Consider the following 15,027-nt stretch of genomic DNA (forward strand, 5'->3'; position numbering starts at 1 on the left):
ACTTTGACGTCTTTATTATTTATTTGTGATGTCATGGCTAAAATAATAAACAAGAATCAATTTGAAACAAACTGATTTTTGTTTTGAATGTAACCCTAAAGACCACCCCAAATACCACACATTTTCGTATTCCATACAGAAATTTCGTTACATCCCATAGATTACTTCCATAACATGTCATTCCATACTACACTATATATGCCCTGCTGGTGAAAGTAGAGAAAAAAGAATACTTACGTCACATTCCTTCCGTAGGTCGCATAGCCAGACCACCTGGTGCTCCTGATATACACCTTCATAAATAAATAATGACTTCATTTCACATAAATTAAAGTTTTAGTCCTACACATATATACTTATAATTTTTAATCACGATGTTTCTTTCTTCTATGGTTATGATAACAAGAATAAGGTGATATCGTTAAAATATAATAATCAGTTAACTATGATTGTCATAAAATTCTTTAAATCAACTATATTTTGGCATTTTTCACGAAGACAATAGGACAATATTACTCAGTGCTCTATTGCAGTGTTTGTTGTTGTCACGGTGTTTGTCGACTACAATGGTCATTTACACCAGGCCGACATTCCCTATTTTTATTACGTAGTTGCCGACTTGTATCACGGCCAACTTCTGGGCTTTTTGAAGACATCGCTTACTCGGATCATATAGCGAGAAGTAGCCTAGGTAAGCCTCCCACACTTCAGCAGGAATTCTAAAATCGACCGTGCAATGATTCTCAACTTTTTTCGTTTTGTGACCCGGTAAAATTCGAAAAAATATTTTGTGGACCGGTGGACTTTCAAAAATTGAAATCGACCAAAAATATAAAGTATGCAACCGTTTTTCTGCATATATATGGTGCTGAAAAGTGACATTTTTAGAGTTTTGGTCGTAATTAATTACGTTTATGATGGCATCCATGTGATTTTGCAGTAGTGTGTCTGCTGAGTCGACCGCCGGGATTCGTTTACAGTCTTTCGCGCCGTGGATTTAACCGACCACGCTAACTCGAATAATATTCTTTTCTTTGACAATATCGGGAGAAGAAGCGTTTCGGAGTAGAACCAAACACTTTATCGCGCTACCTCTCGCATTGGTCACTATCACCAAACGTAGGCTATAATCGGGCTACTACGAATACATGGTAGGCAACGGCACGAAAACGCCTGACAACAGCTATACCCGGAAATCCACAAAATCAGCGCCGAAAGGGCACTTCGGCAGCCCCCACCCCCAAAAAAACGATGATCTCTGGCCCACCACAGTTGGATGAGGGCACTTCCTGCACGATAAAAAACGCAAGTTAGTGACTATGGCGACCACGAATACCGCAACGTAAGCAACAACGTACATCAGCAAACCAAGAGGCGACGCTCAATCAACATATATAACGAACAGAGCACGGGGCGCCTGATCAACTGATGACAATAATCCCTACACTAAACCCTGCAGATTACTGTAGTAACAGTACAGAATACCAGGACAGCGAGACTCGGTGCCAGCCGTTTAGGCCCCTGTGGACAATTAAAAATGAATATATCGGTGTTTTCGGTCATCAAAGGCTCGTCCTTTTTGAACAAGGTTTATTCGCTGCTGAAATTTCAGCACACTTTTCGGAGTCCCATGTAAGCTGAAACCTAATTATGTATCTGTCCGTCGTGGTGCGATAATCGTTGATGCCAAAATGCCTATTGTAAGAAATCATGCGTATTTCACGGGGAAGGGGCGCCCAATGATCAAAACAATGAGTTATGGCAAATCGCGCAATGCGCGAAAAAATGAAATAAGTTGACTATCATTCAAAAGATGCATCATAATTTATTTTCATTCACAAAATAATTGTCGGCTTCATTAAAGATCGGCCACCCTCACTTGGTGATATATCTGGGGGAGGCACTGATTACGAATATGACCTTAGTTTTTTTCAAATTAGCTCTTGTTTTGGATATAACCATTGGGGCTATATTGATCAAAATCCCCCATTTTTGCTATAATAGCTAGATAGAAAAGCGGTTTAGTCGTACTATGAAATTTAGACATTCAATCTACTTGTTATTTTTACACACAGTAGACTATTTTGAATCAAAATACAGCAACAGCACTATATAGGGGTATTAGATTTATCATAGTTATAGACTTTCACGGATCATATAGGCTACTTAAAAAAAAACTCCAGTCATATATATAAGTTTTTACCTATAGATACTCAAATACCGTGGCAATTATTCAATCAGTTTAACGTTAACCACCTATTATAAATTGGAAATAATCAGTTGGAATATAACATTATTAAATTATATTGAAGCACAATTGTTTTCCGTACGATTTTCGCTTGTAAGCAATTTAGTTCAGTTTCTCAAAAGGTTCCAGCAATGGTCTGCCATAATATGCTCATCTCAACTGCCCTGGTAACTTTCTTTTGATGTTTTGATGACTTGGCGGAACCTCTTCTCTTCTTAATAAACAATAAATTCGGGAAATATATCAAGATGACTGAACAAGAATTGAACTTTTATGCCATGTTTGTTCCAAGTTCTCCATGTGCAGCTACGAATGTTCGGACCAACTATTTGTAATTGGGTGCTTTGTAGTCATCTAAAAAGTTTTCTTTGCTACATCTTAGGAGATATTCAATGTAGTGAACTACCTATTCGAATCGGTAATCCATCAAAGATACCAGATTTGGGCTTCTCGTTTGATAGGTATACTAGGAATCAGGGCTGTGGAGTCGGTAAATTTTACCAACGACTCCGGCTCCGACTCCGACTACACACATTTTCAATATACCGACTTCGACTCCGACTCCGACTCCTGGGTCTTTAAACGTTCCGACTTTGACTCTGACTCCCGACTCCGACTCCAGCATTATTACCAATTTACTTCATTGTCGGTTGAATGACTATCATACAACCATTAAACATATGCAAACATATGATAAACGGTGATATGCTAAATTTTTTCATTGTGGCTCAGGTCGAATTATCCACTATGCAATTAACATGAAAGAACGATTTGGTAGATATCCTTCCTTTTTGAAGTTTTTATAACATGGACTCTATAATATCCGGAAGTTTATGAATCATTCAAATATGGCAGCTATCCAATCCGGTATAATAAAAATATAGATAAAAAATCCAAGTGCAGCTCTTGTGTATGAGTCAGCAACTAATAAAGAGATTGAACCTACTAATTTTGTCATTGCACACTATACTGATTACAGGCACACACACTCTTACTACTAATAGGCATTGGACATAAATGGAATTTAGTTAAGTGGCCCAAGACCATAGCCTATGTCTAGTATACATGTACTTAATCAAGTATTTAAGGATTTGGACTTGCAGTCTTTCTTAATGATTTGTTCGACCCAAACAGCTAAGCTACACTACAAATATTTTTAATTTTGTCCAATGTAAAGCATCGTTTGGTCAAATTCTCATCATTTTTACAATTTTACTTAACCAGTCGATGCATTTGCTCTGTCACAGTATCACGGTATAATTCCAAAAATTGCATCAATTTTGACTGCATCGTGAAAACGCATATTGCGATTTTCTTCCCCTGTACAACTGAGTTGTAATTTGCAAGTAATGTCTAATTTTATCTATGTCAGAGATGGGCAACTTTTTCGGCCAAAGGGACACATGAGATTAACAAACCATTGCGCGGGCAGCTGGAATGTTGGTAACCTATTTTTAGTCGTCCGATAGGAGCGAACCGAATTAGGTAACAATACTTATATTAATACGCTCTAAATTTGATAACAATATGTCATGCAACTTTGCAGTGCGCAATCAGGCCCTGGTCGCGCAAAGCGCGAAATTTTTTTGCAAGATTCGCAAGACTGAATTATATCAATAAATATGTTGCTACCATACATTGGGGGTCGCATCTGGGCTCATTTGGCAAGGACAGCATTATTCGACGTTTAGACATAGCAAAATTGACGGTATCAGTGAACATGCCTCTATCATTTTGTGCAAATGTTTTGTCGAAGATCTCGCTGCGAGTGCACAAGCGAAGCCGCATGTTGGACGACACGTTATCTCCTAATTGCGAATATAGTTAGACTCAATTCTGTGAATAATATGTATTTATAATTTTCAGTAGGACTCTCAAATACTGAATGCAAGAAATCTAGTGACAATGAATCATGAGAAGTACCGAGAAAAATTTCAAGTCAAATAAATCAGCTTTGAAATATTATACTTTATGGTCATATACGAAGATCTGGGATTAATGTGGCTGTCCCCTGGATACGTCAATGCGTCAGAACTATTGTTTTAGTCATCACCAAATTTCGCGGTCATGCTAATCAAATTTTGGTTGGCCTTGCAATTGCACCTGATGTCATAAATAATTTCGATAATTACCTCGCAGGCCACACCTATCCTTCTCGTGTGCCAAATTTGACCTGCGTGCCGCGGGATGGCCGCACCTGATCTGTATGGTTATTAATAACAGGGATTGGTGGTACATAAAAATTATATTGAAAATTCTTTGAAAGCAAATGCTTTCATGATAGAGAAGTCGCAGTCGGAGTCGAAGTCAGGGTCATTCTCACAAACTCCGACTCCGACTTCAGTCAGTATTTTCCCCACGACTCCGACTCCAGCTATTATAGTTTCCACGACTCCGACTCCGACTCCATCAAGCTAAAATTACCCAGACTCCGACTAGGAATCCCTGCTAGGGATAGTCATTCCTGCTAGGAATACCCACTTTGTTGACTCGGCGGTAAATTATCCATTTACAAGAAATGAGACGCATATAAGTATTGTAGTTAAGCTTTTCAAGGACACATGCTACTCCTCTTTAATCTTGGTAGAATGACCAATTGATACAGTAGAATATGTGTTTCCGTTGTGCAAAAGTACATTTTTTCGGCTTGACAAACAGCTTTTTGACAAACAAATATTTCGCTTATTTGAGGGACAAAGGTGGCAATAGTGATTTCAATGAATGATAACTCAAGACCAGATTTGTTCCAGTTCATTTGAATGACTTCTCGATTGAGTAAAAATGCCACTTATAGCCATTCAAGTGAAAGTTCGATTTAGAGCAGTGGTTCTTAACCTTTTTCACTCCAGCACATCCTTTCAACAATTGCATGGGCCTGGCGACCCCCTATTTTAGGGACTTTAGTGAAAAAATGGGAATATGGTCGAAGTCCAGTAGTTTTTTTCGGGTTGAGACTTTGCTATTGGAAATATTTCGCGCTTGAATCGTGCCCGAGGACCACTCGAGTAATTAACGATATAATACTTGTATATGTGCTATACTCGGGATCAAATAAAGATTGTAATTTATAAGGACGACCGGGTAGGTAGGCCTACCTGTTCATACCATACCATACGATCTACACATCCCGATTTCACATCTGCGATTGGCAATATACGGGAAGGTATTTGTATTGGTTTTAGTTTTATCGCTTCGTGTTATTAGTAAATCGACTGAGAATGTGACAGAGATCATTTCTCATTGGCTTGATAGCTTCAAATCTTCTTTAATGTACAAAGGGCATCACTCCCGAAAGGAGTACAGCAGTACCTCTTCGATTTTGACGCGATATGCGCTGCAGTGTATACAATTAGTATAGTTGGAAACATTTTGTAGGGAATAATCCGAGCTAGCTTGACGGAAGTGTTTTGACGGAGAATTGGCTATCCAAAAGTACGCGCAATTAACATTACATCAATTATAACAAACCACTGCATTCATGGAGTCAGGGTATGAATAAATTTCGCGCAGAGCAAGACGAAAAATTTCGAGATTTGACTGATTTTGTCTAATGTTAATTTGTAATGAGAATTCAGGGAAATAGAGAACTCTTGTTCTACTACATAAACATAAGACTCTACTACACCATGTTCTGCTACGTTATTTCTCTTCAGCACCCCCCATACAGCCCCCCTGAGCCCAGCGTCCCGCATATTGCCCCCTTGGCGTTTCCGACCCCTTTAAAATCCAAATCACCCCCTGGGTGACGCTGGAGACAAGGTTAAGAATCACTGATTTAGAGTATAGAATACTAACCTACAGATAGATACGCAACTCCCGTCGTTACGCTCGGGCAAGCAGTTGGACTTGTTGCTGAGCAATCTAAAAGTACGGTTACCATACGTCCTTTTTAAAAGGATTTTGTCCTCTTTTTTGACTTTTTTGAAAGTGTCCTCGGAGGACGCCATTTTGTCCCATTTTTTGAGATTTTTGACTCTTTTTAAGAATTTTGGTCATATTTATAGCAAACTGCGACTGATATGCCGTAAATCAGCTCCAAAGTGACGCTCCGGTGGGTATTCCGGGAGCCAGGCGGGAAGTTGACCTTTTTTTTATTTTAGTCAACCGATCTTAAAGTGGAAAAAGTTGACCGTTTTTTGATAATTCTTCTCAGGTTTTACAAGTCTGAAAATTCTGAAAAAGTTTCCTCTTTTCAGATATCCAAAATATGGTAACCCTATCTAAAAGGAGCATAATAGATGGTTTTATAGCTTGCGACCCTTGTGCTGAAATTTAATGAAACTTGTCCTAATTGACAGCTACTGTCGCTCTCATTCCAAAAATACGAATTGAAATCGCGTCAGGGAAATGGAACCACCTAAGATCAACCCTGAAAGTTTTGAAATCGGCATTGTTTCAATTATGCTTTCAGATTGCTCAGCAAGAAGTGTAACTGCTTGCTACAGCGTAGCGACGGGAGTTGCGTATCCATCCGTAGGTTAGTAATGTATATTTAGAGCACATATAGGTACAAGTTAATTCGAGGAAATGTTAAATCAGGGGTCGCCAACTCAAAACGGGTCGCGGGCCACTTTTCAAATTTCGTAGCCGCCGCGGGCCGCATTAATTCAATATCGATATAAAGTGGGCAACCACTTTTAAAACTATACGTCAGTACAACGCTGTGCTACCTAACATAGGCGATGGGTATAGTGACCAAAAAGTAATATTTTATTATAGGAATAAAAATACAACTAAGGATCACTGTCATCAATTTTATTTTATTTTGAACTCCGAGCTGTGCACGATACCTGCAAACGCTTTTCAGGGCTAGCGATATACTTAACTAGTTGAAAGACCATCCCCACTTGATGCTTAATCTTGTGGGTACAAGGCTTAAGCCAGTGGTTCTCAAACCTTTTTAGACATGCCCCCATTTATTATACTGAAAAATTTCGCGCCTCCTTATCGTCATATCACAAAATGCATCCACAATGCTAGCAACAGGTAGTTTGATGGCATGGAAGGTTATGAATGTTGATGAGAGAATTCTATGATATGAATTCCGGATTATACACAGAGTAGTACAGTAACTATAAATATGAAATCGAAGCAAATCGCAGCTCCGCCCCTCTTTATCTGCTTTCGCGGCCCTATAGGCGGACGCACCCTCAGTTTTAGAGCCACTGCCCTAAGCCGTTTTCTAAGCGTCTCGGTATTGGCAGTGTTTGGGCCACTGCACGCCAATGTTAGCATTTCAAAATCTTTTTTATCATTCTTCCAAAATCTCAAATCATGTCGCGGGCGGCAAAATATGACCTGACAAGCCACATGCGGCCCGCGGGCCGCGTGTTGGTGACCCCTGTGTTAAATCAAGTGACAATCCCGGTGATTGAATTTATGACAGACAAATGGATATGGTTCCTCGGCTCTGAAGACTTTGTCATATCGTACCACTCGTCTACCTTGCATGTCGCATTTCACTGTTACATTTTTGTAGTGTTATGTTGATATGTAATGTATACGAATAAAGATTCTCTCTCTCTCTATAGTTAGAGCTAGCATGAAAGATCTTAAAAATATTTTGTAACAAAGTGCTGTTTAACGTTGTTTTCTCGCTGACCTCCTATGTTTGAAAACAAAACAACAGTGGTTCCCAACCTTTTTGTTGTCACGGACAGCTTTCGTCAAATTAATTCTGCGGACCCCTGCTGAAATTTTGCCTGAAACTCAATTAACACACTATTGACTATTATAATAATTATGCTACTAAACTATTGTACAGTGTCTAACTGTTGACGTTGTTGTTGTTGTTGTTGTTGTTTATTAGGGATTCGGGCTCGTTCGTGAACCTCTCTTGCATTGCCGGACTTTGTTCGCTACTGCAAGTTAATGTGTGTGCGATGTCTATGAATTGTGTGAAGACTATAGTGATGGAATCGCCCTTAATAGAGGGACGGGCGAATATGGGGAAGGGGGGGTTCCCCGGGAAAGGGTGAGTTTCTCTCATCTTATGAAAAACTCGCCAGATTTAAATATATTTCTTCTGGCTGCGACCTTGCTAAACCTCTTCGCGTTACGCATATACCAGAAAAGTAAGTTTAGGAAGTATGCTTCATATTGAAAATGTGGCACGAGAAATTCGATAAACGATGATCCAAGTCTTCTCTGTGATAATACAAATTCAAAATACTTACATAATTTCCATGGGAGCTAAACATCTCGCGATCGGTTATATAATGCCTGCCTGGTATCATGTCATAGTCAAACCAACCAGATATCGAATTTTTAACAGTTAGATCCTGGGAAACGTTGCGCAGCACCATGGCATTGTAATCTAAATATACCAATAATATTGTTCAAATTCCTACAATCATATAATTCAAGCTCCCGCTGTTACAATTACGCTCTTTTCGCACTTTCGATCTCGATTAGGAAAAATGTCTTATCAGGCGCGTAGCCGCAGCCGAGAATAAAAGAGGATGTTTTGTCAACAGAGGATGTTTTGAATTATACCAGATTTTTCGGTCTAATTGTATGCAAAAAGGCTTCCACAACAAGTATCAGATAGTCTCGCCCGAGTTAACAACTCTATGCGTTTATATCTACATAGCCATGGTCTACTAAAAGATGGCGCCAATGACGTATGCTACGATTGATAGAAGCCTCAATACTTCTTTTCGTAGGTGCGCTTCTAATTACTGAGAGCGAGTTGCGACATCGACAATCGACAAAACGCCCGTGCAGACTAATATCGTATCAGAACCAGATTCACGAATGTTGATATGTGCAGCCGGAATCTGATATATCGTGATAACTTGTGACATGGTTCAGTGCAATGTAACGCCCGCCCGACGTTCCAATCTTTTTTATTTTTGCCCGTAGCTTACCCACTCAACCAAGTTGTAAGATATAGAACCACAATGGTAGGCTGAGATAACAGCAGAAAGAGATACATAGTTTGCCCTTAATTATCAAAAGTGAGCAATAGTAGTGTGATCAAGTTACAACACAGCAAGATATCCGGCCATTTCGCGTTCACATAAGAACGCGACCTCGAGTTGGTAATTATATCAGCTCTCACAAATTATAAAGTGGAATGCGGAATCTCTTATGTATTGATGAAATTGGCGACGAATTAGCTCGGCTGTTGCAATAACAATTGTCCGTATTTGGTACTCGGGCCTTTAACACATCTCCTGATAGTCATAGTTTAAAATCCGCGCAAAAAACCTCGCTTTTGCTATTAATTGTTCAATGTTCTGTTAACAAATCGACTCTGCGGATCTTGATTAATTCAAATTGTGCGCCATGAGCTTAGATTCACCATAATATCGTTGGATAATTTGATGTAGGATTTTTGCTATGTTGGGATGGTAAAGACCAATGTGTGCGCTACAATAGACAATGTCAGTAGCCCGGCTCAATCTCATATTGGCCCAATATTTTCATATCAATCAACTGTTACGTCTAAAATGAAAATTTCTGAGGTACTGGTAGCACTAGTTATTATATGAGAATCGTAGTGTGCGCCATATTTTCTCTGCTCACATGCGTAGGTGGAGCCAAACATGGTCAGTGGTCACTGCAGAAGTGCATACCTTGAAACCTTGAATGAATGTTGATACGGTCTCTTGATGTTTATAAATGACTAGATTTTCATATTTCTTTTTCGAAAAGACAGTAGAGTTAAGGCCCCGGTGAGACACAGAGTTGCCTAGCCTCACCTGCCATATAGCGCAATTTATCGAAAATAGCTTTGAATTGATAATCACTTATCATAATTTAATGTTAGCATCACTTCGATTCCGGATATCTAAATATTAATCAACCTCTTAAGTATTCGGCGTACATTGCGCTACATACCTAACCTACATTTTTACTGCTGTAGCTTACTGCAAAGCTACTTTCCAATCAATAACATGGATAGCAATAATGGCATTGCTTTTAATTTTAATTTGTGATTGGCAATGTCACTTCCATAGCAGTTTATTTCTCGGCGTGGATCAGGGAGGAAATTTGAAGACTGCATTGTCAGGCAAGTGTTTTCATGTCTGCTCGTCTCTTCGATCAATTACCGTATCAAGCAAAACACGACTTCGAGGTGCACGATGTCGGGTAGGTAGAATTCGCGAGCGATGTTAGTCGTCGGCGCTAAAGTAACTTAATTTTGAGGATTTTGGAAAGGGAGATATTAGCCCCTAACCATGGATATATATAGAAAAAGACTTTTCGATTAAATAAAAAGGGCAAAAGAAAACAGGAAGCAGAAATACATCAAGAGAATCAGTTTTGGGCACTTGTTAAGCGCCTCCAGCGTGAGCGGTAGTGGGCATCTTCGAGGGACAGTTCGTGTTGCCCTAGGTCGGTCTCCATTGTCTAGCGCCATGTGGTTCTATTCCAGCCACTTCTGCGCCACGGCTACGTCGGAATGTGGTTAATGATGGCGGCAACTGGTTGATCGTCTTGATGCCTCACGAGATGACCGGTTAGGGGTATACAAAACTCGTTACATTATTGAGCCCGATTTTTCCAAGATGACTTTGTGTCGCGTTCTTCGACGGAGCTGGTATGGCCAGAACCTCAGTCTTCTTGGCATTGATCTGGAGGCCAATTAGAGCGGCGGAGGCCTCTAGCTGGTTGATGAGGTGCTGTGCTGATGCAGCATTCGGGTCAAGCAAGGCGAGGTCGTCTGCGTAAGCAGGAATACCTACGTAGATAGCCTCGCGAGTCGTACGCGTACGCGTTGCTTGCCGTGGCCGCCATTCAAAAAAGTTAGTGTTGTCCGGGAAGGCTGTGCGTAGCGCGAAGTCAAGGATGACCACGAACTAGAATGGTGCCAGGTTGTCACGTTGAAGCACGCAAGCCGAAGTGGTAAAATCTCAGCTTGGGCCATCATCTGTTCGGATTCGTTCTCGTGTGTCAATGTAGAGGGCCATAATGGCGTACGTTATCACCTCAGGAATTCCAAAGAATCTGAGGATCTTCGCCATGGCTGGGCTCTCTCGCCACTGCTTGGAAGTGTCTTGAACATCTCCGCCTTCGATTTGATACGATCAGGTTTCTTAAATCCACTCCACAAAGACAGGTGGTGACAAATAGGGTAATAACGCGCAACGCTTCTAACGACACATTTAAGTATGATCGCAACAAATATGACACCAAAGTTGAGAAACAGACTTTTAATGGATATAAAACGTCCAACCTTGTCATTTTCATTTAGCATCTCATCTTGAATTTATTATGGAATAGTGGTTGTGTATATAACAGAAGAAAATGGATCTCTGTAAACATTTCGAAGTCATCGTGATTGACCTTTCTACTTCAACTTCTTATTTTTCCACAAGGTTCAACAAAACATCTCTAAACAGCAATATGTTTGTATCGGTAGGCCATTAACAATTTAAAGATTGAAATGAGTTTGCACAGCACGATATTTCATCTCAGACGGTAGGTCTGTTAATGTGAGTCCTGGAGCTTTACCAGTAATGAAGCAAAACTACCTCGTGATTTTCCTAATTTAAATAAATACAAATTAAGGCGTCAACCATTTTGTAAATATCAAGGTCTTGCGGACACCCTGTAAATGGTTCGCGGACCCCCGGTTGAGAACCATCGATATAATTTGACCAATATTCTTATGTTCTTTATTCACAGTGAAACTGGTAAAAACACACATGGGCCGGGAAGGAAGCTGCCCCAAGAGAAAATAGCGAGAATGAAGTAATTGTTTTTTAATTTCAGTAAGGCAGTCAAATTGTTATTCCTATATGAAATACATGAAGAGCTCAGATTACAGAATTGCAATAGATGAAGAATTGGCACGGGCTGCAGAGCAGAGATGAAGATGGATTATTCTTGGCGGGATTGTTCTTTCCAAGTAGGCTAATGACAATCAGAATGGCATTTGAATTGATAAACTACGGTATATTGCTTTATAGCGAAGCAGGAAGTAGCCTATATCGTTGCGCGTTGCGGGATGTAATTGATTGGTGGTTATCACAACATTGGCTTTGACGTTGTTATGTAATGATTTACAGTTGTTTCTTAAAGAAAGCAGAGATGGCGCTAAGTCAAGGTAAATAAATGTATGAAATTTACACAGAGCGTGATTCGTTTATTGATACTTATATACGTTGTAATTGCTCGTTTTTTGCCACTAATCTCTGGACGATTTGTTCGTGCTATCTTTTATCAATTCGCATTTTCCGTATATATTAGAGTTTCGAATTTAATTTCACACCCGGACAGATCATCAATTCTCTATGTACCAATTTGCCAATCAAATTCAGTTTTCTGCGTTTCGGACAGAATCCCAGGTCAAACATTGTCCGGTAAACGGAAGTCACGAAATTGCTACCTCGATTTTCAAAAACGCTTTTCTACCAACACTTTTCTATCAGAAGAAATGAAACGAATATGAACATATAAAAAGCTACCAATGGGAGGTGATCCGATCGGGAAGTGATCACTGAAAAGACTTTTCAGGTTTCCCCCGAAGCTCTTCAGAAATCGATTAGTAGTTCGATATTTCATTATGGCTCCTGATTGCAACGATACCATTTCCTGCTGACCTTGAACATGCCACACCATCACGTCAGATGCCTGAAAAATTATCGGTAGGATCTAAGTCACACAAGTTGGCATTCATTTTAAGAGCACCGTTCACACTGAAAATACATTGTTGTGCATATATGTCGTGATTTCTGGCCAGGAATCTCACGCCGGGAATCTATTGCTATGCAATACCAACATATCTCAGGAACAATTTAACATAAGCCCAAATTGTGCGTAAGCTTCAAGACATATAAAATATTAACAGATAATTACATTGAAAGTATAGGGATCAATTTACCATACGTTACCATATGCACATAATTCATGAATGTAGGGAGGCGTTGCAATAGTTTATTATGAAGATTGGTAATTTAACAGAAATTATTCGGTCGCTTTACCAATAATTCGGATCTATGGATTTAACAAATTGTTAAGAAAAAATTTCCATATTCTGGAAACCCGGCGTAATTTATAACTGCTTTGGCACTGCTTCATTCTGATTCTCGGAAAGAGCATTCCGTCAAGTCCACTTACATTCATTTTGTAATAGCCTTGGCTTTTAAAGTCATCTTGCAAGCACTCACGAACGTGACCAAACGTCACCTTGTTTTCCCAGTTCGTTTTACCTGGCAACATAGCGAATATAACCTCAAGAGCCTGTTGGAGGTATAGATCTTCAATATGAAATTGAATGGTGTATTCATATTGAAATGTGACCCGAATATTTGACTGACACTCGTCAGGGCACTCAGTGGTAATTGTCAACAATTATAGTAGAGAGTTTGAAAGAGCATTGTACATCAACATTCGTATCACAATATATGACCTCACCGGCAAGGAATATTTTATATTCAGGGTGACTAGATTGCCTAATTCAATGTACAATTTTCGATGATACACGGTTACATCGAATAAACTATCAATATTTATCACAAATTTTATTCTAAATATCCTGAAATTTTTAATTACGTACCGTTCGCGTTACCGCGGGTTAAGAACGATTCTTTTCGGCGGTATGATATCGAATATTATTGCTAAGTCTCGCAATCACAGTATCAATTCTCGATGATATGCTGCGCCATGCAACTACTAGAAAGACTCGCGATTTCACTATTTTATTGCCGCCTGACCCACATGTCAAAAAGGTTGCACATGCATGCACTGAACCAAACCAGCTATTTGGTATTACTGCCATTTTCTATTACATTTGGGTACGGGAATTTTCCGTTTAAATTTTAACAGTCAGTCATTGTAAAATTAAATTACGGGCAACAATATTTACGGAAAAACTTTTTCAACTTCACCTTTCCAAGAGTCGCAAAACTGCTGCCAGGACCAGGCCAATATTTTGGTATAGAATATATTTTAACACTGCAAGCATTTTTCCAAGTCTTTCGACTGTACGAACTTCACACTGCAACCTTCATTATAGCTAGTCAATCGAATAATATGTTTGTACTGCACTGTGCATTCTATTAACCCCGCACCTGTATAATGCGAAGACCTGTCCTTGATGTACGTCGACCATCTATCATCGTGGGTACATTTTGCAAGTATGTCACTTTCATGGATACTCGCCACCAGTGTCCAACCACCACCATCTGTTTGCATGTCACAATAGACCTGCACACAAAAACTTATCAGACTGCGTCCCTTTTAATTTAATTGCCCTCTCAAACTCACTAAAGTGGAAAGAATTATTCCGAAACATATGTTATAAATTATTTACTCTGTCAAATTTAAAATCGTGCCGTTACGTGTGTTCGTTAACTTAACTCGTCGGGCTATATGGGCTGCATGAACATCAGAGTGAAAACACATTGTGATTGATTTATTAGCCCAAATACCAAGATATCATTACACCGACATTGCAGCGGCTTATATTTGTGAATCCATATGTTGGCTTCTAAGCATTCGCTAAAATATTGCTGAATTGTTTCATCCTGTGGCGGCCAAACTGGGGCTAATGGATGATTGCACAATTCTCTATCTCGCCAAGAGATACATCCTGATTTTCAAAAAATTCTTGCTAAATTTACGTGACTGCACATGGTGTGATTTGATCAATTGAACTATCGAATCGAGTTACGTGCGGCATTGATGACGGACAACGACCTTGATAAATTAATCCCGGAGGGGCAAATCACTTTCAACCAAGGGCGGACGATGATTGGTACGAACATTTACAATTGTTTTGTAAAGGTCGTTGAGAAATATTTGAGAAAAAGAATGCACTGATTTGA

At 39.6% G+C, this 15,027-nt stretch overlaps 1 protein-coding gene across 2 annotated transcripts in view; it reads right to left on the reverse strand.

Annotated features, from left to right (window-relative positions):
* LOC145454155 (uncharacterized) overlaps nt 1-15,027 on the reverse strand; it is a 90,192-nt gene that overhangs the window by 62,327 nt on the left and 12,838 nt on the right. For both annotated transcript variants that reach the window (XM_080332207.1, XM_080332258.1), the window contains exons 4-8: nt 14,272-14,407; nt 13,319-13,410; nt 12,667-12,832; nt 8,425-8,564; nt 238-293 (exon numbers count right to left, since the gene is read on the reverse strand). In XM_080332207.1, the coding sequence (XP_080188333.1) occupies nt 238-293; nt 8,425-8,564; nt 12,667-12,832; nt 13,319-13,410; nt 14,272-14,407 (590 nt within the window). The remainder of the gene's footprint in view (nt 1-237; nt 294-8,424; nt 8,565-12,666; nt 12,833-13,318; nt 13,411-14,271; nt 14,408-15,027) is intronic.

Source organism: Botryllus schlosseri, chromosome 1 (assembly GCF_051294905.1).
Source record: "Botryllus schlosseri isolate E-star chromosome 1, Bs_hap1, whole genome shotgun sequence".
NCBI classification, from domain to species: Eukaryota; Metazoa; Chordata; class Ascidiacea; order Stolidobranchia; family Styelidae; genus Botryllus; species Botryllus schlosseri.